The following is a 26,105-nucleotide window of genomic DNA, read 5'->3' as shown; positions in this document are numbered from 1 at the left end:
TATTTATTTTATTTATTTTAATTTTTGGTACATGTCACGCGCACTTGGGCCTCAGAGCGCACATTAAAGACACATTAAAGACAGACAGACAAAAAGGATAGACGGGTACACTGGGGTCAAGGAGCAGGCACCAGGAGACTGGAGGAGAGAGCGAAGTTCAGCCTGAGTATCGAAGAAGGTCCCTCCGAAGTGCGACAGCTTGTATCTAGGCTGGGTGAGTGTAGGATGGCCGGAGAAGCGGAGCTGCCTTCCTCCTACATGGATCTTTACCCGATCAATGAGGCTTGTTGGGCAGGCATTAGAACGACATTTGAAGGACAGCGTCAAGATCTTGTATCTGATCCTATGCTGGATAGGGAGCCAGTGGAGTGCCCGCCTGGCATCTGAGACATGCGCACATTTGCACAGGCCATGAATGGCCCGAACTGCATTATTCTGTACAACCTGTAAAGCCTGTATATTCAGTTGTGTAGCACCTTCCAGGAGGCTATTGCAGTAGTCGTTTCTGGAATTAACTAGCACAGATGCAAGCAGTGCAGTTTTTAGCAGTCAGAAATGGGCAAATATACTTTATTTGCTTAGTAATGAGGCCACAGGAGGATCGAATGTAAGAAACATGTAGTCTAATAGATAATTTGTCATCCAGGTGTTACGCTCACCTGGTATCCCCGGGGACGCCACCCAGCCAGTTGGTCGTTGGTGCCCTTCTCTATGACTCCCTGGTGTGGTTGTCGATGGGATTCCGCCTGGAAATGAAGACTATATTAGGACTGGACGACCAAGGTAGGTTTTCTCCAACCTCCCTTGTGTTTTCAGCCCCTCTGGGTTCTCTTCTCACCTGGCTGTCAGAATTGGTGAGCTCTCCTTCCTGCACTCTGGGCAGGGGCTTGTGGTCTTTTGTGGGCGCGGGCGGTCAGTTACTTCACTGACTGCGGCCCTTGTAGTGTCTTTCAGGTAGGTCTTATTGCGATTGATGGTGTTGTTATTCTTGCATGCCTTTTCTCTGTTCTAAACTGTCTCTTTTTATCTCCCTTAGGTGCGCGGAGTTTTCCGCTTGGAGAACTGGGTAGGCTGGTTCTCACCGGTAGATGATGGCGCACAATAGCGCTAGGATGCAGTAAGGAGGCGCTTTGCGCAGCGCAGCAATGTCTTGTCCTCACTGACCTGTGCTTTTCTCTTTTTCGTAGGTTGCGGTGTGCTCCCAGCGCAGATGGAGTTCCGGAGCTATGCCGGTCGAAAATCAGCCAGCCAGGTAAGTCTCTAAGCGCTTTGTGGTTGTAATGTCTCTTTTACCTCCTTTAATAATGTCTTTCTCCAGGTCCTTCGATCCGGGCAGCAAACTCTTCAAACGGAGCTGCCCAGGAGCTGCGAGCAGTGAAGGATGGAGATTACAGGTAAGATTCTGCTGCTAACGATGTTCTTTGTTTTCTGCATGTCTGGAATTCGTCAAGCTTGTGAGAAAGCTGGACACGGTGAGTGTCACGTTGCTAGTAGCAAAGTAACGCAAAGCATGTTGTCTTGTTCGGGTGTGGTTTAAATAGCCGCCGCAAAGTAGTCCAGGTAAAGTAGTCCCTAGGCCACCACACCCAAAACACTAGACCGCATAGCTTAGTTCTCGGAATCAAGCTATGTGGATGCCTGCATGTTGGCTGAAAGCTCTAAAAAGTAGTTCCACAAGTAGATGTCTATCTTTGTTTATGAGCCTGGTGCCAAAGGTGCCAGGACTGGCACCAAGAGGGCCTGAGAAGTTGATGCCAGGATTTATAAGCGATCCGAGTCCTGATTCCACCTGGCCAATGGGCTTGCTAGTGGGGATCAGGGCTGAGGGTTGTGACACCAGGTCAACCCCTAAGGTCTTGACTTTTTTAGATACCAGGATGATGATGATGCCTGCAATGGAGCAGTTGGCATAGGCAGGAGCTAATTTACTGAGGCGGGCTCTGGATGCCACAATCAAAATATCTGTTTTACTGCTATTCAATGCTAGTGAGTTACCTGCCATCCAGGCCTGGATGACATTGTAGATTTTGTTTACAGCCATCGGGTCCTGCTCATGCTTTCCGCTGAGCTCAAGGACGACCTGAGTGTCATCGGCATAATGTGTATAGCGGACACCCAGGGTGTCTAACAAGTCCAGTAGGGGCTGGTTTATATATTGAACATTGTAGGTGACAGGCACGAGCCCTGGGGGACTGCACGTGTTTGAGGAATGTCACTGGAGCTTCCTCACCAATGGATACCCGGACTTTCAGAGTGCCGAGAAATGAGGATATCCACTGGGAGGCTTGATTGGAGCAGAATGCGATCTCCCCCAGCCTTGTCACCAGTAGGGAATGATCCACCAGATCGAAGACTGCGGAGAGATCCAAGAACATCAGCAGGGTGGGATGACCTCTGTCCACTATGCCGGACAAGGTGGATTTGTGGGATGTATTGACCCACTCGGCTATGCTATGCGGCATCACTCTGCCAGTTATGGGGAGAAACAGCAACAATGGCGGCAAAACCTGTGCACGTGCCAAAAACCTACAAAAACCGTGTGCTTCAGCACACAAAAAGAGGGATGCACAACCTGCCACCCATGGTGCATGTGCGGTAGGATAGAGCACACCCTGCAAAAATGTGCCAGTGGGCTCCGTGACCAGCAGAGTGCAGAGAGACAAGCAGCACTTTGCAAGTGACACCCAAAAATGTGCCTACAAATGACATCTGCTTTGTTGCTAAAAACTCCCAAATGCCTATGCACAACACACAACACCAAAAACTGACAGCATAGGCCAAAATATGGGTGCAGTACCCGGGGTTACCTGAATGACAGCTGTCAGAGGAGTATTGAGGAAACTTTAAAAGGACCTAAAACTAAAAAGTCTTCTGGATTGGCAAACATAAAAAGGATTGTTGCCAAAAAGGAATACAGATTTTAGTTGTGTTTTTCCCACAGATGTTAAGGCCAAGAAAGAAATGTATTTATGTTTGATGTAACAAATTTGGTTTTTGCTGGGTTTAAGAAGTTAATTAGCCTGGCTGAAGCTGCAAGAACTAGAAAAGCAGGTTTTCCTCCCAGAAGGGGAGGGCCTTCCTCTCGGCAGAAACTCACTGGGAGGTGTTAATTGCGGGTTAGAACAGAATCTTGTCTACAGAAAGCAAAGGAACAATGACAAAGCTGCAGCCCAGGAAACTAGAAGTGTGAAAGGCGTCGTAAATGGCCTCTGGAAGGAACAAGCAAGGAGGGGGATGCCCTGTACTGCAGGGAGACACAAAGGGGCGGACCATCTGTTGCTAATCATGAACAAATAACCAATTTTTAAAAGACTCATAACTTGCTATTCAAAATGGTGAAAAATATATAAAGGACAGAGTTGTTAATTTAATTTCTGATTGCACGTGTGAAGAGGAACTATGTGACATGTTCTGGACAGGAGTGGCAATATATGTGGTTTTATGCTAAATGTATTACTGTTAGAATTGTGAAAATGTACACGCATATGCCTATGTTAAACGCGCACATTTGTGGAAATTTGCATAAAATTTGGAAATTGTGTTCATAGCGAAAAGGGCAAAATTCTGTAGAAAGTTGAGACAAGATCCCACCGCTGCAGGGTTTTGAGGAATAGCTGCTACGTAAAATATGGCATCTTTGTGTGTGATTTGTATAAAGGTGACCAATGTAGAAATGTACATTTAGTATCAAATCCCATTTTGAGACCAGTGGCTGAAGGGGGGTCTCTGAGGACTGTAAAGCAAATCATAAAATGTGACATCATCCGGCCTTGATCCAATCACTCAAATTGCAAGGCGGAGATGAAGTGTGGTCCTATCCCAGCTCACAGGGGCAAGCTTAGCTAAGCCGGCCCACACACCCCCTTTGTGATGTCATTTTATAGCATAAATAGAGACAGCTGACAACACATAGGGACTCACAGATCCACTCACTTTTCTGATTCCGGCGAAGCACTCTGATCCAGCATTCTACATCCAGCTTAATATTCTTCTAGATCCAGATGCCAAGACTCTTGCCAGCAATAGAGGCTATTGATTTCAGCAAGGCCCAAATCCTCAAATTTATTCTCTCTACATAGTAAAGCGCAGGGTGGTGAGAGAAGGCCTTTTGCACCAGTATCCTGAAATTCTATGGCTTGCCACCACTAGGCTTGCCTGAGGAACTCGCCATCCAGCTGATTCAAATACCCACAGACTAGGAGGGCAGATCCTGTGCAAATCTGGCGACCGGCATAACTGTTCCAGTACCGTGCCTGATGTGCTGTCTTTCCTAGACCAGACCCAATCCTATGACCAGAGCTGACGGTCCATTTAAAAAAAAAATATATCCTGTGAGTATTAATAGGAAGAACTGTGGCCCATAGTATATTTGCATTGTCTTATCCCTATCTCAAACCCATCCTATCTTTCATTCAGAACCAGTATTGTTAAGAGTATCTTGGCATTGTATTATCCCTATCTCAAACCCATCCCATTGTTCCTTCAGAACCAGTATTGTTAGAACCATCTGTGCGCTGACCCTTTTCTCATCTGAAGAAGTAGAGTTTCGTTAGCAGGCGGGTCACCCTGATCAAGTGACTAAGATCCCTGCGTGGTATTCACTTTTTCATAGTCATCCTCTAGTGTAAGCAAACCCATTTGCCATTTTCAAAAGTGCATTTCTGTTTTCCATTCTTGCGCCTATCTTGCAAAAATGACCTTTACTAAACCCTCTTTAACTCACTTAGTTTTTGTGATAGAAACAGAATTTCAACTCCTACTTGTACCTAACATCCATAGCTATCCATAGAACCCATTCGGAAACAGTGCGATTCTCCTGTTATCATGAATATCACACCTGGAAAGGTTTGCCTCGATTTTTGAAATCTGAAAGGTTTACACATGTGAAATAGCTCTAAACTGCTTCCAACTTGGACGTTAAGATTCCAAATGTTTATTGTTTGGACTAAATTATTGCTTCTGATTATGTGCAACTGTTCAAAGCGGCTCCCATAACAATTTAGAACAATTTAAGTATTTTTGACCACATTTGGTGTTTTTGCCCAGTCAATTCTAAAGACAATTGTAAAAACCATTCTGACAGCTGAAAAGTCAATTCCGTTTTTCTCTTGTGTTTTATGGGGGGAAGTGGGACTGATATTCTGTTTGATTAGTGCTATTCCTGAATACCTGCCCTCTCCTCCTATTACCTTACATTGACTATTGGGGTTGAGGGGTGTTGCAGGGGAAAACTTTAACCATAGTGCTATCTTATCTGAACCAACACAAAAGTATTATTTACTGTGCTGCATTTGTTTTTGTGCTCATTCCTTACTTATTCCTAGTGTATTAAAGATATTTTTCAGTGTTCTGTCACCCCATTGGTGATTGTTGTGTACCTATTAAAATATACTGTGATTACATTTTCAATATATAAATAAATATTTACCTTTGCAAACTAGCCCGATTCCTGGTTCAGTGTGACTGGGGGGGTTCCAGGGGAAGGGTGTGATATGAGTGGTATATCGTTCAGAATATTGAACTTATAGGCAAAAAGAAATAAGGGGTTCAGTTGTGCACTACATGCTGGGTTTTGACTTGGGTGTGTGCCGGATTGAAATCACTTACAGATTTAAGGTCCAGCCAAGGATCTTATGGTCTTCGATGTGCCTCTGCAATTGTAAGTATGCCAACTTCTCCATGATTTTCATGACAAAATGCACGTTTGTAATGGGTCGATAGTTGCCAATAACATGTGGGATGAGATTGACTTTTTTGAGCTATGGTGTAATCCATGCTTCCTTAAGGGATCGGGGAATCACGTCCTCTTCAAAAGAAAGATTGATGAGTTTGGTTATCAAAGGGGCCGGTAATTCAAGTGAGTCCTTAAAGATATTTGCAGGGCAGCAGTCACCCCGGGCAAGAGGTGGGTTTAAGATCACAAATGATGTTGGTGACCTGTTCCTCTGACTAATGGGAAAAATTGAAGCATGAGATGTTCTTGATTTCGGAGATGGGGTCTTGGGGAACGTTCTTATGAGTAGTGCATCCCCGAGAGGAGGTCTGAATATTACTAATAGTCTGCCTATGGGTCGCAATCTCTGCCAGGAAGCCATTGTGGATTTCTTGGCACCATGCAGAATACTTTATAAGGTCCTGGCTTATGGGGGAAGAGTCTTGAAAATCAGCCAAGATTTTGAAAAGTTCACTGACATTAGAACGGGCGGTGTTGATCCCGTTGTTATACCAAGTAGATTTGGAGGAGGTAATAGCTGCTTTAAATTACTTCACTGCTTGCTTGTAATGTGCTAATGTGAGGGGATTAGGGTTCTTACACAAGGCTCTTTCTTGTGCTCTCTTCCTCTGTCTGGCAGAAATGCTGTCAACGGAAAACCATGTGTCCTGGTGCACCTTAGGCTTGATTATTTTACTTTCAGCAGAGCCAGGTCTGAGATAGCCTGTTTTATGGATTTGGTGATGTGTTCCACAAGATGTGAGAACTCGGTGATACTGGCCAGCAGTTTCCTCTTTACTGGAGATGTGGGAAGATTTAACATAGCCTGAATCAAAAAGTGATCGGACCATGCACATGGAAACACCTGGAGGTGAGATACCAGTACATTTTGGGATACCAACCAATCAGCTGTATGTCCACCTTTGTGTTACCTCCTCCACTCATTGTCTGAGTCCTATAGATGTCAAGGAATCGGTGAGTGAGGAGCCCCATTTATCCAGAGGGTCATTAGACCAGTGATTAAAGTCACCCATACCAATTAGTGAGTTTTTTGATTTAGTAATATCTGCGAGCATCTCTAAGAGCTGTTCCTCAATGTGGGGCAGGTCTCGTGGGGGCCTGTGGCGGGTCAAGACATTAAGGGAAGAATTAGCCGAGGTCTTAATCTTGATCCATAATGATTCGCAGTCGTCAGGGCTGGTATGAGTGATGGCATGACAATTAAGGTGCCTTTTGCACATAATTGCTACCCCTCCCCCTTTGCTGTTTACTCGATCAGCTTGAAAAATCACATAGTTGTTAGGTGTAGATAATGTGTCATTACTGTGTATGCCATGTTTTAGTAAGCACAAATAAGTCGGGACCAGATTCAAACAGGTGGTCCGCCACTTCAACTCCATGTTTTAGCAGTGATCTTGTGTTGAGGCGAGAGAGGGACAAGTTGAAATTAAATGCGCGGTTATTAGTACGCTGATCATAGTGAGTATGTGTGTTGTTGATTGTATTATTTACTTCATCATAATGTGAAGTCCTCAGGTGCAAACCGGTGGGGCTATGGGGCACATTCTGCCGAGAGAATGGGTGACTAAATCCACAGACACGAAATCTCAGGGTGAGGTGAGACGTGTGATATGGCGCAGTCTGTACAGAGCATGCTGAAAGCACGTCACAGGTGTTACACAATCAAGGCATGGTTGATTTATAATCGGCAAAAAGAAAACAGCAGTGGGCCAAGAATGACAAACATAAGTAATGTGAGCATAGGCTTGCTGTTCGTGATGCACACTTGCAGTGACTCCCATATGGATACTAGTTGCTCAATAGATGCGGGACCAAATCCTGCAGAGATCACGGTGGCAGCGATGATGGTCGACGTGTACTGGCGAAGAACGGCTAGCTTTTGAAGAGCCTGACGTTTTGTCAAGAGGCAAAGCAGGCTGCTGGGAACTGTAGTTTTCAAAGGCTGCGAAGATCTAAGCTACGAGCAAGGTAAGTAAACTAACCTATGGAAGTGCTTTTTCTCTCTGCTGATGCGCAACATGTGAGCCTAAAATAATTTCAGTAGTACCAGGAGTAAGCGGTATGGTCTAGTTATAAGCACACCGATGTTCGACTGCATACAATGCTATGGGACACAGGAAGAAACAAAGTAGCTAGGCAAACGCAATAGCCGGAATGGAGCAGCCCAACAACACACGACAAGCGTGATCCTTGTAGAATGGGCAGGTGATCTCCAGGGATAATTTCCAGTCCTTGTAGACCGCCTCTGAAGCGCCGTCATTGAAGCGCCTGACGTTTTGTTAAGAGGCAAAGGAGGCTGCTGAGAACAAGTGCACATACCCCAAGTGGGAAAAATGAAAACGGACAGATTTCTGGAGAAGGAGAACCTGGAGAGAGGCATCAACCCCACAGATTTACCAAATGAACCAGCGTTTTCGTAGTTTTGCATTTGAAATTAACTGCTGGCGTTTTCCCTGCCAGTCTACAGTGTGCTTTCCAACAACCAGAAAGGATTTATTCACTTTTAGGCCTAAGATGGCATGGGGCAGTTCATTTGTGTCTTGGAACTGCATTTTATAACATTTTTTTTATTTTTTATTTGATATGGATAATATCATCCTTTCAAATTTCTTTTCCTTTTGCTATGTACAAATAAAGCAATACAAAATTGTTTACAGTTTACACAATACAATTTACAGAAATAATTAAAATACATATTTCACTAGGAGAGTTGGAACAAGATTGATCAAAGCTCGATAGCATATTGATAAAGTCACTAAATGCAATGCACTGAAAAGTGATCAGCATAAGATACATAAACCTAACCTTCAGAATAAATTCTGGGAAAGATGGCCTCTAAATAATGAATAATCGACACTCTCATTCCCAAGTCTGGGTTATTGGTTATATGGGACCAAATGGTGTCCATTGACATAAAATTATATTTACTCAAGCTGCATTTTGTGAAGTGGGTTATCCTTTGGCTAGTTAGCATTGGACAAAATAAAATGCTATGTTCCAGGGTCTCTTTGTGATTTGTATAGACAAAAGCGACAATGAACCTGATCTTTTGGAATCAGATTTCTTTTTGCCAACAAATCCACGGTTGGCCACAGGTTTAAGCGAAATCTGAGAAACTGTTGTCTAATGTGGGAACTCGGACATTTCAGGAGATAAAGTTCTGTTGTGTGCAAAGCTTTAATGGCAAAGACACGAGTGTCAAAATCCTTGTACTTCAAACATAGACTGCAAGTTTTTATCCAGTCATAAAAAAAGAATTATTTTTTAGCTCGGCTTGGATTCTGTATAATTAAGTCTAGGGTAATGGAAGCGTCGGCTAGAATATGGAAAACACTATTACACCAACCCTTGGTGAAGGCATGATTCTGAGCTAGAAGATGTTGTGCTAAAATGCCGAGAAGTCCGTCAGATGTAAGACCTAATATTACATTTTTTAAATAAAGCACACATCATCCATTCATTGTGTGATTTCAGGGAAGGAATTCCTAATTCGTGCCGTATCAGCGGTAGGGGCGTACACTTTGGCAACTGAAGAATCTGTTTCCAAAAGCGTGCCTCTAAAATTTGCCACCAGCTGGGTTTCATAAGCAGCATGGTTTCCGAACCATAGCACAAGGTGGGAATTACCTTTTGTTGGTAAAAAAGAATATGTTTGAGCGTGAATTTACCATATTTCTTCTTTAAAACTTTTGCCTGGGTAATTAACATACAGAGTTTCAATTGTATGTCCTCTTCCCACTCCTGTGAGGAGATGGAGGCCTGGATGATGACCCCAAGATATTTGTAGAAGGAAACTTGGGACAAAGGGGCGTTTTGTAGGTGCCAACAGTGGCGCTTTGCCTTTGATTTACCATGGGGCTTGCATATCATGGTTTGTGTTTTATGGGTGTTGATTGTGAGATTGTTGATTGAGACATGTGTGGTCAAGCAATCCAATAACTTTTGTAGCCCGGAGGGCGTCTATGAAATGAGGATCAGATCATCCGCATAAACCAAATAAGTTATGGTGTGGGACCCAAATTTGGGGGAGTCACTATTAGTGGCTCGTAAACTAATTCCAAGATCGAACAGAAAAAAATTGAATATGGAGGACGCAAGAATACATCCCTGCTTGAGGCCTCTCTGTCGAAATAATGGATGAGTTTTCCTGCCATGGATAATCTGTTCTGTACCGTTGTGTTGGTATGGAGCAGCATTACTAGAGTTAGAAGTGAGATGCGACACTTATGAAAAATACGTTTTTGTTGTAAGATTACACTATCGATGGAATCAAATGCTGCTTTGAAGTATATGTATGCTAGGTATAACACTTGGTTCTTGTCCGCATATTTGGATCTAAGAGTGTTAAGAGTTAGAAGATTGGGACAAGTTCCAAGACCGGCAACAAAACCCGTCTGAAAAGGGTCCCTTAGGTTGTTACGAAGGGTCCAGGAATTCAATTCTCTAAGAACAATTCTAGCAAAGATTTTGCCGGGTGCGTCTAATAACGCTATGGGCCTATAGCTGGCCGGAACAGAGCTGTCCCCTTTTTTATAAATAGGGACTATTATTGAGTGTGTCCAGGAGGGAGGTAACGATTGTGTGATGTTAATGGTGGTGAAGATCTTGTGAAGAATCACGGCCCATTGCTCAGGATGAATTTTGAACGTATGATTTGAGAGACCGTCTGGGCCACAAGCACCGGAGTTGCTAATTTTTTTAATAAAGAATTTGATATCATCTAAGTCGAGTATTAGATGAAAAGAGCTCCGTGTATCGAATGTCACCAGACTAGGGGAATTAAATGGACAAGCATACAAAGCAGTGAAATGCGTAATCAACTCTGATTCAGATACCGGATTAGATTGCAAGACAACTTGTGGAGGACGAGTAGGTTTATTTAATAGGGACCACACACCAATAGCAGATTTAGTTTGGAAGGAAGAAAGCATGGCTTCCCCGTCATGTTGGTGCATCTGGATTTTCAGAGCTTAAATGGCATTTTTGTGCCTCGTGTTAATGGATCTTAAGATAGATGCACGGTCAGCTGCGGGAGCATACATGGCCTGACGTTTCAAGGCCCTCGCGTGAGCTTTTAGTAGTTGTACTTGAGGATTAAAAACGTGAAGTCTAGGGCCTGGAATCATTAGAGCCCCCTGCGGTTTAGAAATTTTGGATTGCTGGAAATATTGTAACAGATTGGAATAATGAATGACATCACACTCATTCCTAGTTTCCAAGACTCCATTTAGCTCACACAAGGAACTGGGGGACCATCAGAGGCGATTGCCTCCATTGTTAAGTGTCAAATTTCGATGAGCGTGATTTTCATCGAGTTTGGTACATGAGGACTGAATCGTCCATTTTACAACTAATTGGTTGTGATCACTGTTCTGATTTGGGATCACTTGAAAGTGATCCATGCTGGAAAACATTGAAGCGTTCACAAAAATGTAGTCAATTATGGACATACTACATCCGCTCTTCCAAGTGAACTTAGGAGGAGTATCGGTTGGAAAAGCTCCACTGAGCATGATTAGATCATAATTATCGACCAGAGCCATCCATTTAGATAATCTAAGTTTGCTGGAGGCACGCGGGGTGAAACAATCTAAATTTAGATCCCCTGCAACGATTATATTGGATACTAGGGGATCGAGGGCCACCAAATTAAGAAGATCTATAAAAGCCTTGAAAAAACAACCATCCGATACACCAGCCACGTTCCAATATACATTGATCAAAGCATAGTGATTTGTGTAACAGGAGAGTCTAATCATTTGAAGATACTGATTTGGGCAGCACCATTCTTGAGCGGTCATACCAAGTCCCATCTTGATTACTGTTAGAAGGCCGGAAGTTGGTCTTCCAGAAATCCCACGTTGAGCTGGATTTAAGAAAACTTGATGGTTGTCCCACAATGGCACTGAAGTCATCCACGTTTCTTGAAGTAGGAGTATATGATGAGACATGAGGTTGTTGTTGTTATTGATAAGTGTGAAAAGCCTCTAGTGTTCCAACTAACAAGCGATATGATCTGTTCGTTGGTTTCAGAGGCTAGCTAATGTGAATGCAGGCCTAAAGAATGATGAGAAGCACTTGGAGTAAAGGCTTGATTAGTTGGATGCCCATGAGGGGCATACTGAAAGTTGGCTGGTGAGTGAATGGTTTGGTTCAGGGCTAACGTATTGAGGGTGTCGATTGAGAGGCCAAAACCCAAAGAAAAGAATTCAGCTCTGGCCATCCAAATTCAATTCTGGATGGCTCGCGAGTGAATCCACATTCTAACAGAGTTGGTGTTTTGCTGAGGTGCCAATTCTACCAATGTAATGTCAGATGAACCAATATCTTCGAGTGAAAGAATGTCCGAGAATATGGCCAGAAGGCAACTTCGGTTGAAGATGTATTGTGGAGAAGGACTGGGTTTGCATGCCAGTAATAGCGAGTAATTGGCTGGGGGTTTGCCAACAGGTTTTTGAGGTAAAGGGTTTGAGTGGGAAGGGGGAATATTGGCTAGATTCACACGAGAAGCAACAGTTGTTTGTCTCGATTTGGTAAGCGACTGTAGCATGCCAATCATTTCCGGGGCCATTTTCACCAGCTGCACATATGGGTCAGGGGATGGGACACATTATTTATGGGTCTTTGGGATGGGGCGTCAGGGAGACTGTTGTGCATCATTTGAGGCATATTTGAAGGTGTAGCACTACAAGCAGTTTTGGGAGCAATCGGCCCATATGATATGGAGGACATGTAGACGTTAACTGCTTTCTTAATCTCGTCCCGATGTACTACATCAAGGTTTGAATTTGAATCGGAACTGGTTCTATCACTTGGGGCCTCTATCGTTACAACTTTTGCAGTGGGGGATTTATTGATTGTGGGCTCAAGTTGCTGTATGGCAATCTCTACTAGTTGATCTAGAGGACCATAAAATGTAGGAGGTTGAGACAAAGCTGTCTCAGTACTTAACGCTTTTGCTTGTTTCATTACAAGATATTTTTTTGTGACAGATCGTGCAGCATTGCGTATGGTTTGTTTGGGCAGGTTCAAATTTTTGATGAAAGTTTTAGATCTGGCAGTATTGATTTTGTTCTTTCCGGAGACATTTTTCAGAAGTTTGACAGCACTGGGATGGTTTTTCTTATCTTTAGAAAAAATAGTGCAAGTTTCTTTCATAGGGGAAGTCTGCTGCACTTGGGGTTTAAGCGGACTTTGATTCTTTTGCAACACGTTTGGTACCAGGTCGGGTTTCAAATTAATTTTCGTTGGAAGACGTTTTTGCTTTTGTTTGGGAGTACAAGTGGGAATCTGGTCGGTTTGCGAGCAATTGTTTTGAATAGAGATTGCATTTGGATCGATGTTCAGACCCGTAGCAGGACACACAAACTCCACTGACGCTTCAATGGGACGAATAATTTGTTCAATAAGGGGCAATGCCTGATTCGGTAGTTCATCCAGGGCATTAAGGGTGGGAACAGAAGAAATTAGTAAACATTCAAGATCTGGAGGGCAATCATCAAGTTTGGAATGTGAGTCAGAGCGAACAGGGTCAGATCGAGGGGCCACGGAGTTTGGATTCAATGGATGTGGGCCAGGTGGAACTGTATTCAGGGAAGTGGGCAAAACTGATTTTGGATGCTCAAGAGACCACTCGGTTTGCCATGCATTTTTTTTTTCCAGCAACACCGTGTGGGTTTGCAACTTTGTTTCCAAGGTGTCATGTAACTTGGTTAAAGTTGTAAGAGTGACATGGAGAGCATTTAGGGCAAACTGTGAGAGAGCCGAATTGCATTCAGTGTGGTTCGCTAGAGGGGGTACAATTTTAGGAGTTTGCTTTTTACACAAACATTCTGGAGGTGAGATTTGAATACAACTGATGGCAGGCGATGTGCTCAAAATGGCATTGGCATTTTCAGTAGGGACTGCTGGTCTTCGAGGAGTGGGGGCACAAAAAGAAATCTTTGAAATGGAAGAGCCACAGGTCGAGAACATGATTGGAGATTTGGATAGATTGTCGGACATGAGTTGGGGAGAAAATGCGGAATTGGACGGATTGAGATCAATTATTGCAACGTCTGATGTATGTGATGCAGTGGGCAAAAGATTATGGAGAAGCTCGGCAGTGGGAGGCATGTTTTCAATAATGCTACAGTCAGTAATGGCATTCTGATCAACCTGACATTTGACCGCCGAAGCGCCAAGAGGGAAATGCAAGTCACGGACCGTAACTGCAGAGATTTGGGCTTGTAGGATGGAAGGAGGACTCGTAGGCTGTGCAAGGGCTTGAGGGGGCAAGATGTTCATTTTTTTCAATAGTGCCTCATGAGAAATGGCATCAGGCGCTAGCGTATGACACTCAACTACGGAGGCCTCAAGAGGACAAGGTTGAGTTTCTTTACAAAACTTGCGTATGTCTGAAGAGCTCGATTTCTTCAGGGTAAGATTGACAGCGCGCTTAAAGCGCAAGGTTTTTGGGGTGGAAGTGGAATTTGCAACCGGTTTCTGCGAGCCCTTCGGTGTGGTTACCCCAAAATCGATCAATAAACCCTTGGGCATGCCAGTTCTGATTGTGGGAATCATTCTGCAATCAGTTTAAAAATAATTCTGCAATTAATTTGAAAATATTGACCAAGCAAGTGCCCACAGGCCCCACGGCGCCGCGGCGAAGCGGCAAAGCGGGACTTCTGGGGACTTGCTGGGTGCGCGCGCAGCTTCTCTTAAATAGGTCCGCCTCTAATCTGAACTGCAGAGCCTATGTGAAGGAGACGTCGTATTAGATAGTTCGTTGGCACTGAATGTGCAAATGACAATGTCAACAAAAGTAATCACCTTCTGGACGTCGTAGTGCTTTTCTAAAGTTTTTCAAAAGCGGGAATAATGAAGCAGAGTCTCCCGCGGCAAAGCGGGACTTCTGGGGACTTGCTGGGTGCGCGCGCGCGGTGCGCGCGCAGCTTCTCTTAAATAGGTCTGCCTCTAATTCTGAACTGCAGAGCCTTCTGGACGTCGTAGTGCTTTTCCAAAGTTTTTCAAAAGTGGCAATGAAGCAGAGTCTCCAGCGGCAAAGCGGGACTTCTGGGGACTTGCTGGGTGCGCGCGGTATTATAACGTTTTTAATACCAACGAGTGGTTTCTATGCACAGGATCGGGATTCGAACCTGTGTTGCGCTGCGTTGTCTTGCTTCCAAGACAAATGTGTTGCCCCTCAGCTATCCTTCCTTCCCGATGGCACATCTTATCACCCCACTGAGTTTTCTTGTACAGAAGGCCAAAGCTTGCCCAAGTCTAGGTCACACTGTTCCTTCTTGTGAGCTACCATAAGAATTCCATTTTAATAAGAATAAATTGATGTTTTCCATTATCCAAGATCTGGGCTGCATATTACACCTTTTATCATTGCTGTGCAGAATGGGCAGTTAGATATAATAAACATTACTTGCGGGGCATAAGCTTCTTCATAGTGTGTAATGTATCCTTCCAGTATATAGTTCTTTCAGGGTTTACCTGTCTATTTAATGCACTATGTTGCTTGTATCTCCAGGCACTTGGTATGTATTAATCATATTCAAATGACAATGATGTAGACTCCATCGTTATACATAAAAGACTTTCAAGCCTGTCTAGGTGAAAGAGGGGAAGGATGCCAGTGATGGCTCCTCACTCGCTCATCGCCCCTTTTTAGGGTTTGACTCAGTCAAATTACATGTCAGTTCATTGTCAATGCTTATTGTTAGGTAAGGTAAGGCGTGGCAAGATCAGTCCCATGGGGGCTGCATGTCATCAAAGCAGGGTACTTTCTAACAAAACCCTGTGGAGGTAGTCAAGTAGGGACTGATCAGAGCTAGGTATGTAAAGTACTGGAAATTGACATAATTTACCTTTGAGGCGGATCAAGGGGGGGTGCCACAGATTGCAGAGTGGCGTCGGCGGGACTTGGGGTCAAATCTAGGTGGTTAATAATGCAAGTGCCCTGAATGTCGGATGCCGGCTCCTTTACATACAAAGTGCATTTTTGGAACATACAAATTACAGACTATTTATCAAGCATGTATGTGATAGTAATGCAAGCATTCATTCCTTCTGAGCATGCAATGCAAGCTGGATATCGTGCTCATTTCATCCATCAGAAAAATCACCAGAATAGTAAAATGTGTGCAAAGTACAAGACATATATGCAGCGTTGGACTCTTTTACTATTCAGGCTTTAGCTGTCCGGATGAGCAGAGGACGAATGTTAGGTGCAGCTTGTAAATCAGTTGGATGTCGACACACGCTTCGAAATTTCAAAAGTAAATCTCGGTGGTCAGGAGACTCAGGACGTAAGTGGGCAGTGATCTTCCTCAACTTGGCGGGTTGGGCCTCATATCTCTGCAGAACAGCACTCTGGCAAGACAATTATTGCCGCAGCACAGCTAGGTCTTGCTCCAGCCCAATTCCTTCACTGGGTATGTAGAAAAAGCTCCCAAAATTCCAAGACACAGGTAAAACAGGAGATCAAACCTGAGTTGGAAGAAGTGAGCCAGGAAAACGAACATTCATCAACTATATGCTATACAAGTGGCTATTCTCTCTTATCAGTGTGTCCTTCCAAAACTTCTATAGGAGACATTGCGAAAGTATGAATCTGAGGAAGAAGTCAGTGCTTAACATATCTACATTTGTTTGGCAATGATACATTTCAAGGAGGTACATTCAAAATCAGTACATGATTTTGAATGTAGCCCCTTGCTTGTTCAGGTGCTGCTATGCTAGTTAATGTGCATGCAGCAGTGCAAGATGTGACTTTCATGTGCAGCAAGTTATTGTTTTCTTAACGCAGGCCCTGGCTAAACGTCTTAAATAACTGGGACACAAAATGTTCAGTCATTATAACATTGAGACCTTTCAGCGTGCCTTAGTGACATGAAACACCACAAGTCCATACTTTTGGAAGTGCATAGAATATCAGAAACGTGGTGGCCATCTTCTGTCTTGTTCCAAAAGCAAATCGTCATTCTGTCATGTTTAAACAAGATATGCAGAGATGTGGGTTCTGGGAGTTCAGCTACTGAGTAGGAGCCATTTCCAACCTTCCACTTGAAAATCCTAGGACGGGAACATAAGCCAGTGCCCACATCAATTTCTGAGGAGCAGCAAGCACCAAGAGAACTAGGAAGGGAACCTAGACAGGCACATGCATCACCTTCTGAGGAGCAACTAGTCTGGTGCCTAGAGAAACTATAAAAGAATATAGGCAGGAGCTCATTTCTCTTTCTGAGGAGCATCCAGCATCGCCTTTGGATGAGCTTCTAGCTCCAGCCTGGCACCTGGAGAAACTAGAAAGAGAACACTTCATTTGAAAGAATGTCATCTGGGAGGGTGTGCAATCCAGAGCTTTTTTGATGTTTGCTATAAAAAGTGATTCTGGGTTGTTTCTCTCTGATAGTGAGCTCTGCTAAAAAGGTCTCTCTTTCCAATGCTTTATGCTAAAAAGTATACTTGAGATGTGTATTTTCCTACGCTCTGTCTACTGACACACCAGCGCTGCAATGTGTTTTGGTAAAATGGCAACTACAGAGTAGCATGTGCATTCCTGAACCAGGCTGCTGGAATCAAATTAATTCCAATAACAGTGGGCACCCTTGATTCAAACTATACTTAACTGCATATCATCATGGCCGCGTGGCAGATCTTTAGTAAAATATAAAACTATACTGTGATGATATGGCATATGAGGATATACAGTTAAAACTGGCAAAACCCAATCTGATGTCATTTTATTATTTCCACTTGGGTTTCACTGACCTATAGCTGCAAGGACATTTGTGTGTAAGATGTTTCACCCACAACAGATGGGCGGCCTAGCACAGGACAGTCTGTGCTTTATGCTGCAAAGGATTGGGCCTTTACAAAAGGCTTGAAAAGTACAATCCACTGTGGCAAAATGCCTATTAAAGGGGGACAGTCTCCTAACCCCCTTATAGGAGTCATCTTTGGATGAACTTGATGAAGCTTTTGCTGGAACCTTTTTGGGGAAAAAGACTTCCCAAAGTCCCTAGTTATTGGGGTGAAGATAAGCCCATCCCCCTAACCGCCTCAGCGGAAAATTTGGAGTGACCTGCTGTGAAAAGGTCTGACTTCTCTTAGACACTGGTACCCAGTTCTCTGCTTGCTGAATTGGAAAGCCCGGCACATGTCGCTGGCACCCTTCCTGGCTAGGAAAGGAATAACATTGGCTTACTTTTTCTCAGCCACCCCTTAGATGGGCTCACAGCAAACCAATAACCAAAAGAAGCTGCCTTTTCCTCTTTCTCTGCATTTTTTAGATGATTTGAACAACTGTGAGTATTCTGAACTCTTTCATGCTGCTAGAAAGACCCAACAGACCTGCCTTTGACACACACTTTATATGTTTCTGCACTCGTTTGAGCCGGCTCGTCACTGAAACCGGATTGCTGCATTAACACTTTGAAACACAGTCAATCCCCATGGATTTGAACATTGATGTTTGTTCCAAGCTTCTTTGAGCCTCAATTGATTGCCACTTGTTGAACTGCACATTGTTGCTGAATCCCTTCAAAGCAGCTCAACTGACTGGAACTCGACTCAACGCATCAATAAGTGCCCAGAAACCCGTTGCAATGCTGTTGTGCTCCTGGAAGAAAACAATCAGTATCTAACTGTGGTTCTTTTCCCCCTGGCCTTGGTCTGTTGTCCTTAGTGACATTTAAGACCCCACTTTATACCTTAAAGAGACATTCATGAACTTTGTTGACTTTTCTGCAAGACTTTTTACCTGAAGACATTTTTTCTTCAATACCCCAGAGTGCCTGTTTCCCCAGAGTCTTCGTTCACTGTTAATTTTTTTCTAGGGATGGGATGTTAATGTTTTTAATAGTTTGTCCTTTATTTTAATAAAAGTCTCGTTTTTATATACCTTTAAATGGACATTCGTTTATTTTGGATCTCACTGTGTTGTTGTTTGGATGCTTCCATCCTGCCTCACACGCCCTTGAATAGTATAGCCTGCCCTCTAGACATACTACCTTAAAGTGGTGAAGGATGTATACCAGTCATGTTGTGCCTGGCTCGCCTTAATGTTTGGGATCATGGCTATTTTAGTAGTAGTGTTGGACTTGATAAGAGTTTAGAAACCACTTCTCTTCCCTGTACCCTTGCAGAACAGTAGTCAGTTTGTCACACTGGCCCCTGAAGAAACTAAAAGGAAAATATAGACAGGTGACGGGTGACATTCTGAGGAGCAGGCGGTTCCAGCCTCGCACCAGAAGAAACTAAGAGGAGAAAATAGGTGCTGTTCCCACTACTGAGCAGCAGCCAGCGACAGGCTGGCACGTGAAGAAACTAGAAGAACAACATAAGCAGGTGCATTGGCACCTTCTGGGGAGCAGCCCACTTCACCCTGGCACCTTATGAAACTAGAACATAGGTAGGTTCCAGGTCATTTTCTGAGGAGCAGGGAGCTCTAGCCTGGTGCCTGAAGAAAATAGGAGAACATAGGCACATGCTGCATCACCACGTGAGAAACAGTCACCTTTGTTAAGATGGCCTGGAAAGTCCCAAATTACAGAGGTTCTGGGGCCAGTTCAAACCGGATTCAATAACAGAAATGGACATGTGCAAGGCAAAACCCAGCTTTATTATCAACCAAATAAAGCAGGGGCAGCATACAAGCATTGAATTCTTGGAGTTGTCACTGGTTACATAAAAAATAATGGTTTATATATTCAACATTTGTCAAAACTGACATACTGCAATCTTAGTTAACAAAACCTGTGGGGATTGATTTACAGTGGTGATTACATATACATTCTATAGGGGTTAGATTTCTAATTGGGTAACGCTTGTCTGATGGCCCCTCCTGCGACCATCTCTAAATTGATAATGGTAAAAAGACATTTCTGCAATATGTAATTGTCTGGCACCGTACTTCATGGGCGGAGTAACTTTGGAGATTTTCATTAGTTGGCTTCTTACTAAGCAACCTTGGACAACTGACAGATCATCAAGACATGAGCCAGACAGATGTAGCAGGAGAGATGTCCATGGACTGCTTTTCTTTCAATTAAAGACAATACCATCTCTCATTTCTAGACCATAAGCCAGGGTGATCTTTGTATTTGGCCTTGTGTGGCGTCTCGTGTTTGGGGATAAGCGTAAGGAGTAAAGCAGGTGTCCTATCTGTGTTTGTTGCTAATGAAAAATGTTCTTTAATTATGGTTCATGTGTGATTGGACCGTGTTTGGAATTATTTCACCCTTCATTTATTGGGAGTTTATCTAATATTGATGAGAGTATTATGTTTTCTCTTGCCACTGGGGACACTCTTGAGTTATTTTTCATGAAGTCTTTTGGCTAATGGATGTCCTGCACCTGGCTTATAAGGGCTAGTTGTACTCTTATAAAACTGGGAGTATCATTCTTGCGTCCTGGGAATTGTTTTCTCGTGCTTTCACTGCAACATTCTGACCTTCCCTTAATTTGATGTAACCTTGGCTGTGGTTGCCGGCTCCTTCCTGAGTTGTGCACAGATCTGTATTTTTGTTATTTCAGCATTTTGAGTTGTCGCAAAGCCTTGAGGCCTTTCATTTACTTCGAAGCATGTTGTGGCTTCCATTTTGGAAAAGATGGCTACCCATTATTGTTGCGCTTCTATGTTATTGAGCTCTAATCAGGTGTCATTCATGTTGCCTTCAGTTTATACATTGCTTATGTCCGTATTTTTCATGTCTTATGGATGCGATGTTTATATACTTCATTGTAAAAGTGCATATGTTACCGAGTGTTCACGTTCTTTTTTTTTTATTTACATTTTTATTTGATTTACAATCAAACAGATTAGCAATAACATGTATCATAGAAACATTTCAATTAAAACAAAACCTACTCCAAATCTGATCAAATAAGTTCATCTTTTTTTTCTGAAAATGATAATTCTTTCCATTCTGGTCATGCTGAGTGCACATTTGCTTTGTATTTAATGCATGCACATGGATTGTCACACAATTGGTTTGATTACCTGTGCCATCTTCAGCTTAGATTGTGTCCATCTCCTGCTGTACCTGCATGGGATAACGGTGGTACGGTTGTCTTAGTGTGTATTGAGCTGGGGGAGGGGCAGAAGCTTTCATTGACTTATTCACCTGCCTCTCAACACCTTCACCCTGGTACCTGAAGAAGCTAGAGCCAGGGCAGGTGCCATGTCACTTTCTGAGAAACTGCCAGCTCCACCCTTGCACCTGAAGAAACTGGAAGTACATAGGCAGATGCTGTGTGTGTCACGACCAGTGGAGCCAGTTCCAGCCTGGCACCTGCAAACACCAGAAGAAGACCATAGGCATGTTTGATGCCTTTGAGGAGCAGCTGACTCCAGCTTGTAACCTGAATAGAGTAGGAGAAGGATAGGCAGGTGTATTGCCTTCTGAAGAGCAGTCAGCTCCGACCTGGCACCTGAAGAAACTACAGTACCTAGGAATGTCCTGTCTCGTCCTCTGTTATTATCGTTCACTCTTTCGTACCCAGTTAATACAGGGCCACGTTTGAAAACGTGCTTCTTTTTTTTATATATATATTGCAAAATTCTCTGATTAAATGCTTTATTCTTGCAGTGTAATGCTTTTTTGTTTACAGTTGCCAATGGACCAGGCGTTACTTTTCTTGTAGTTAAGTATCATCTACCGCACACTCCATTTCTGAATGGCACCCAGGCAGCGCAATGGAATTTATTTCCCTTTGTTGAATGCACTAAAAAACAATCTTTTTCTCCAAATCACTGTTCCCATTTTAACATTTTTGTTTAAAAAAATAATAATTTTACAAAAAAACACGCAATCACTTTTCAAACTCAGTCTCCCTTGGTGCACTTTTTTGCGGTCTTGTCCACAGCGTTATTATTATCAAGTATACTGACAGCTAGCTCTAGTGAAGAAAGGCCAGCAGCCGAGGTCGTGACCTCTCGCGATGCTGACAGAGAAGAGATAAGTATCATTACAGGATACTGCTCATAAAACTCTGTTGAGCAACGGATATGCTCTGAGGCAGTCCGTCAACACCGCGGGGAGTTCCCCAATATCACACTTCTGCTTTGAGTTTACGATAACGTGAACCCTATATTAAAAAAAAAAAAACTTGTGTTCGTTGCGCACAGATATATATAACAATGCTGAGAGCCGGGCGCCCCCGGCTCGTGGTGCTGGCAGTTGGCTGCGCGTGCATAATAACTTGATGTGAACTCCCTGTCTGCTGTTGCGGCTCCGCATTCGTCATCACGTGTGTTTTATTTCTTTCAGCATCACTGCTAAACTCGAGCGAGCTTTGGAGAAAGTGGCCCCGCTTCTGCGGGAAATCTTTGTGGACTTTGCCCCTTTCCTTTCCCGGACGTTGCTGGGCAGTCATGGGCAGGAGCTGTTGATTGAAGGTACAGGTTTTTTTTTTCTTCTGGTGTGTTGGAGGTTATGGTTTGTATGCTAATTCGTGTAACCTCGGGGGAGTGGGGGGTGAGTTGCACGTGGTCGCAGTTTACCATTATCACCGCTTGCTTGTTTTATTCGTGGCTGGGGGTGACACGTGGAACAATTAGTTCGTCAAATTAAACAGAATTCTCCACATTGGTTTCGCCTGCTATATGTTGCCCATTATCCATAAATCCACCTGATATAACAGGACGCAGCAGTGGCCATGGGATACATTGCCTCCCGGCGGCTGCAGCACAGCTTTTACCTTCACTGTTTCAGTGAGTCATACACGTGGTACCTGTCACGGGTTTGTGGCACAATAGCCGATGTTGCCTGCCATTACAACCCGAACCCGTTATAATAAGGAGTTGCGACAAGGGCGCAAGTCGTGAGGTAAATTATGGCCGGACCGTAATGACATGGCGCCCTGCGTAACAGCGCACTTGCGTCACGAATGTACGCGGCGTCCAAAGGTCAAGTTCTTGCCTTTTTGTGAGTGACACAAGTGCCGGCTGCTGGTTGATGCTAGTAGTGACATGTCAACCCAAAAAATCACATATGTTTCTCGTGTTCATAAATGTCAATATTAAGTACTAGTAGCACCAAAGTGTGATGAACAATTCCAATTAAATTGCTGCCTACATTATGAACACACATGGTTGTCTCTGCTGCCAGCTGCATCACCCCTTATTCAATACTTACCAACGGATTCTCAAAAACTCGTTGTACCTTCTACGTGGTCTTATTATTAAAAGGCATTTGATATATGCACATGCAGTTGCGTACTGCAAATTCATTTATTTGAATCTGGGGGACCTGGGTTTATAAGGGCAGGGCTTTAAGTGGGGTAAGAACTCGAGGGGGGCCCTCATTTTGGGGGCGTGGCTTGTGGGACGGGCGCGGCCTGAAAAGTACACAAACCATAGTAAGGTACGCACACAAATATATAACATTTATATATGTGTGTGCATTCCTTATTTTATTTTTACATTTGTATAGTGCACAAACAGCCTCTGGGCATCGAGGCGCTGTGATATGGTTTGCGCACTTTTCAAGCCATCTTTTTGAAACATTTCGAGGTTTATAAAACATGGCTTGAAAAGTACACAATTCAAGCCATCTTTTATAAAACCTTACCGATGGACAAAGCCTGTGGCGTCTTTGTCCATCGGCAAAGCTTTATAAAGATGCAACCAAGTTGAGCAGAAAAAGACTGGAAACCCAAGCGCTAAAACGGGTAAATAATGTATCAAATGATGTATCAAATTAGGTGTACATGTATATAAAGACACGTCCCAGCAGGTGAGTGTACCAATTTGCGGGGTTTACTGCTCAAAGCGCAGACCTGAAAAAAACAATACTTTCACACTGCGCATGTGTACAAAGTCTATTTAATGCTCAATCACATATATTAGGTTAAATTAGGAGTCAGCATGACACGTGTTTCGAGCTTCTGCTCTTCGTTTTAACACATCATATGACATCCAGAAAACAATTGCATTTGATTTGTACAAAAGATTAGAAGGGGACACCAGGTCAAAATAAATCATGAAACATCATGGTTATTATCCCAATTGAACATTTGTCAATGATGAATCCAACATTTACAAAAATAAACATGACAATAATCATTTTGATATTAAAGGAATGGTTCGCCCAAACATTTTTATTTCAAAAATAGATAGGCAACATAAAAAAAAGATCGGCTTTTTTTTTTTTTTCGAAGTCCCTATGTAAAATTTTGAGCAATTCAAGCTCAAAAATTGAAAAAGCAAGCACATGGCGCATCCATTTTGTGAAATGGCTGCCCGCCTGTGCTGGCTTTTGCGGCACTAATGAAGAAAAAGCCAGCCAGCTGTAGTAAACAAAAGCTACCACTAGGTGGCTTTTCCTATATTGGTGCCGGGACTCGGAGGACGCGGACCGGAGACTACAGGCAGAAAAGCTGCAGCTGCATCTCGGTAAGTGCTATTTATTTATTTTTTAAAATAAGCACTTGCTGCGTTTTTTTTTCTAAGTTTTCCGGGCTGTAGGAGCCCGGAAAACTTAGAAATAAAATCGCAGCTTTAAAAACGTTGTATTTATGTTTGCGGTCACTTTTGAAGCGACCGCAAAAATAAATACAAAGTTATTGTGTTTGAAAACGCTTCGGTTTTTCTTTCTAAGTTTCTCAGGCTCCTCTGAGCCTGAGAAACTTAGAAAGAAAAACCGAAGCGTTTTCAAACACAACCGCGTTGTGTTTCTGCCTAAATCTGCTTTCCCAAATGGGAAAGCAGATTTAGGCAGAAACACTGCAGCATTTAGCATTTCCCATTTGGGGCTCTCGAGCCCCCCGTGGGGAGCCCGAGAGCCCCAAATGGGAAATCAGATTTAGGCAGAAACACCGCGGCATGTAAACACAACCGCGTTGTGTTTCTGTCTGCCTTGGCTTTCACTTTGGATCTCCGGTGTTCCCATGCGGGAGCACCGGAGACCCAAAGTGATAGCCACGGCAGGCAGAAACACAACGCGGTTGTGTTTGAAAACGCTGCAGTTTTTCTTTCTGAGTTTCTCAGGCTCCTCCGAGCCGGAGGAGCCTGAGAAACCTAGAAAGAAAAACCGCAGCGTTTTCAAACACAATAATGTTGTATTTATGTTTGCGGTCGCTTCAAAAGCTACCGCAAACATAAATACAACGTTCTTAAAGCTGCAGTTTTATTTCTAAGTTTTCCGGGCTCCTCCAGCCCGGAAAACTTAGAAAAAAAACCGCAGCTAGTGTTTATTTTTATTAAAAAAATAGCACTTACCGAGATGCAGCTGCAGCTTGTCTGCCTGTAGTCTCTGGTCCCCGTCCTCCGCGTACAGCACCAATGAAGGAAAAGCCACCCAGTGGTAGCTTTTGTTTACTACAGCTGGCTGGCTTTTCCTTCATTAGTGCCGCAAAAGCCAAAGCGAGCACAGTGGCGGGCATCCATTTAACAAAATGGATGCCCCCATGTGCTATCTTTGAGCTTGAATTGCTCAAAATTTTACATAGGGACTTCGAAAAAAAAAACACCAATTGTTTTTTTTTTATGTTGCCTATCTATTTTTGAAATAAAAAAATGTGGGCAAACCATTCCTTTAACGTTGCACCATATATCCAAAGAACAAATGACGTAAACATAGGGAGTCAAAGACCCAAACCCGATTCATAAATACAAATCAAAGCCAAAATATGAAAAACATAAAGATAAGCAGACAAGAGAAAAAAAATAAAGAGAAATACTTAGTTGTATTATAATTCTAAATTATTTAATCATAGTTATGAGATGTCACACCATAACTCCGAATTGGAAGGCAAACATGTACTCGCTACGCTCTCTACAACGAGGAACAAAGCGGATAAGTATCCCAACCATTAATGCAACATGATAGGGAATCATGATTCTCCCAATTGCATCCCTCCACACCAAAGGGAAACAAGTGACAAAAGTGCTGATCAATTTAAATCTTTCTATTCTGCTGTGGCCAAATAGGTCAAAAACACACTCACCTACTTGTATTCGAGGTGGGTGAAAGATTGCACTACTGGTACTATATTTATTTGCAGTTGTGGTGAGACAATTGGCTTTTTGACCAAATTGTCCATGCCCAATGTATTTCAGACCAGAATCTGCACGAAAATTTCAGCATGCGTGGAGAGGTAGGGGTGAGAAGAAAATCACAAAACACCCCAATCAGTTTAATGACTCTCACCAACACTGGCGAAGTCCCTACAAGTTTACCTTAACTTATCGACAAACAACCATTAGATCTTGTGTTACCACAAACGGAACATTGATCCATACCAACCTACCTAAGCAACGAGCCTTTCAGCAATACGTGGATTTGTTCCGTCGCCTAGGTGATATAAACTTGAAGTAGCCTAACCCGTCACTGCTCTACTAGAGCAGGGTGCCTAACCGGCTGCCATCTTGGCT

The 26,105-nt window shown here is 43.3% G+C and overlaps 1 protein-coding gene across 6 annotated transcripts in view; it reads left to right on the top strand.

Moving 5' to 3' along the window:
- The window catches only part of NBEA (neurobeachin), a 2,584,133-nt gene that overhangs the window by 1,009,556 nt on the left and 1,548,472 nt on the right, over positions 1–26,105 (top strand). For all 6 annotated transcript variants that reach the window (XM_069640609.1, XM_069640605.1, XM_069640608.1 and 3 more), the window contains one exon: positions 22,000–22,127. In XM_069640609.1, coding sequence (XP_069496710.1) covers positions 22,000–22,127 — 128 coding nt within the window. The remainder of the gene's footprint in view (positions 1–21,999; positions 22,128–26,105) is intronic.

The sequence above is a fragment of the Ambystoma mexicanum genome, chromosome 7q (genome assembly GCF_040938575.1).
Source record: "Ambystoma mexicanum isolate Mex_15411 chromosome 7q, UKY_AmexF1_1, whole genome shotgun sequence".
Classification (NCBI taxonomy): Eukaryota; Metazoa; Chordata; class Amphibia; order Caudata; family Ambystomatidae; genus Ambystoma; species Ambystoma mexicanum.
Note: the sequence above shows the minus strand (reverse complement) of the source record. Positions and strands in the feature narration are given on the sequence as shown.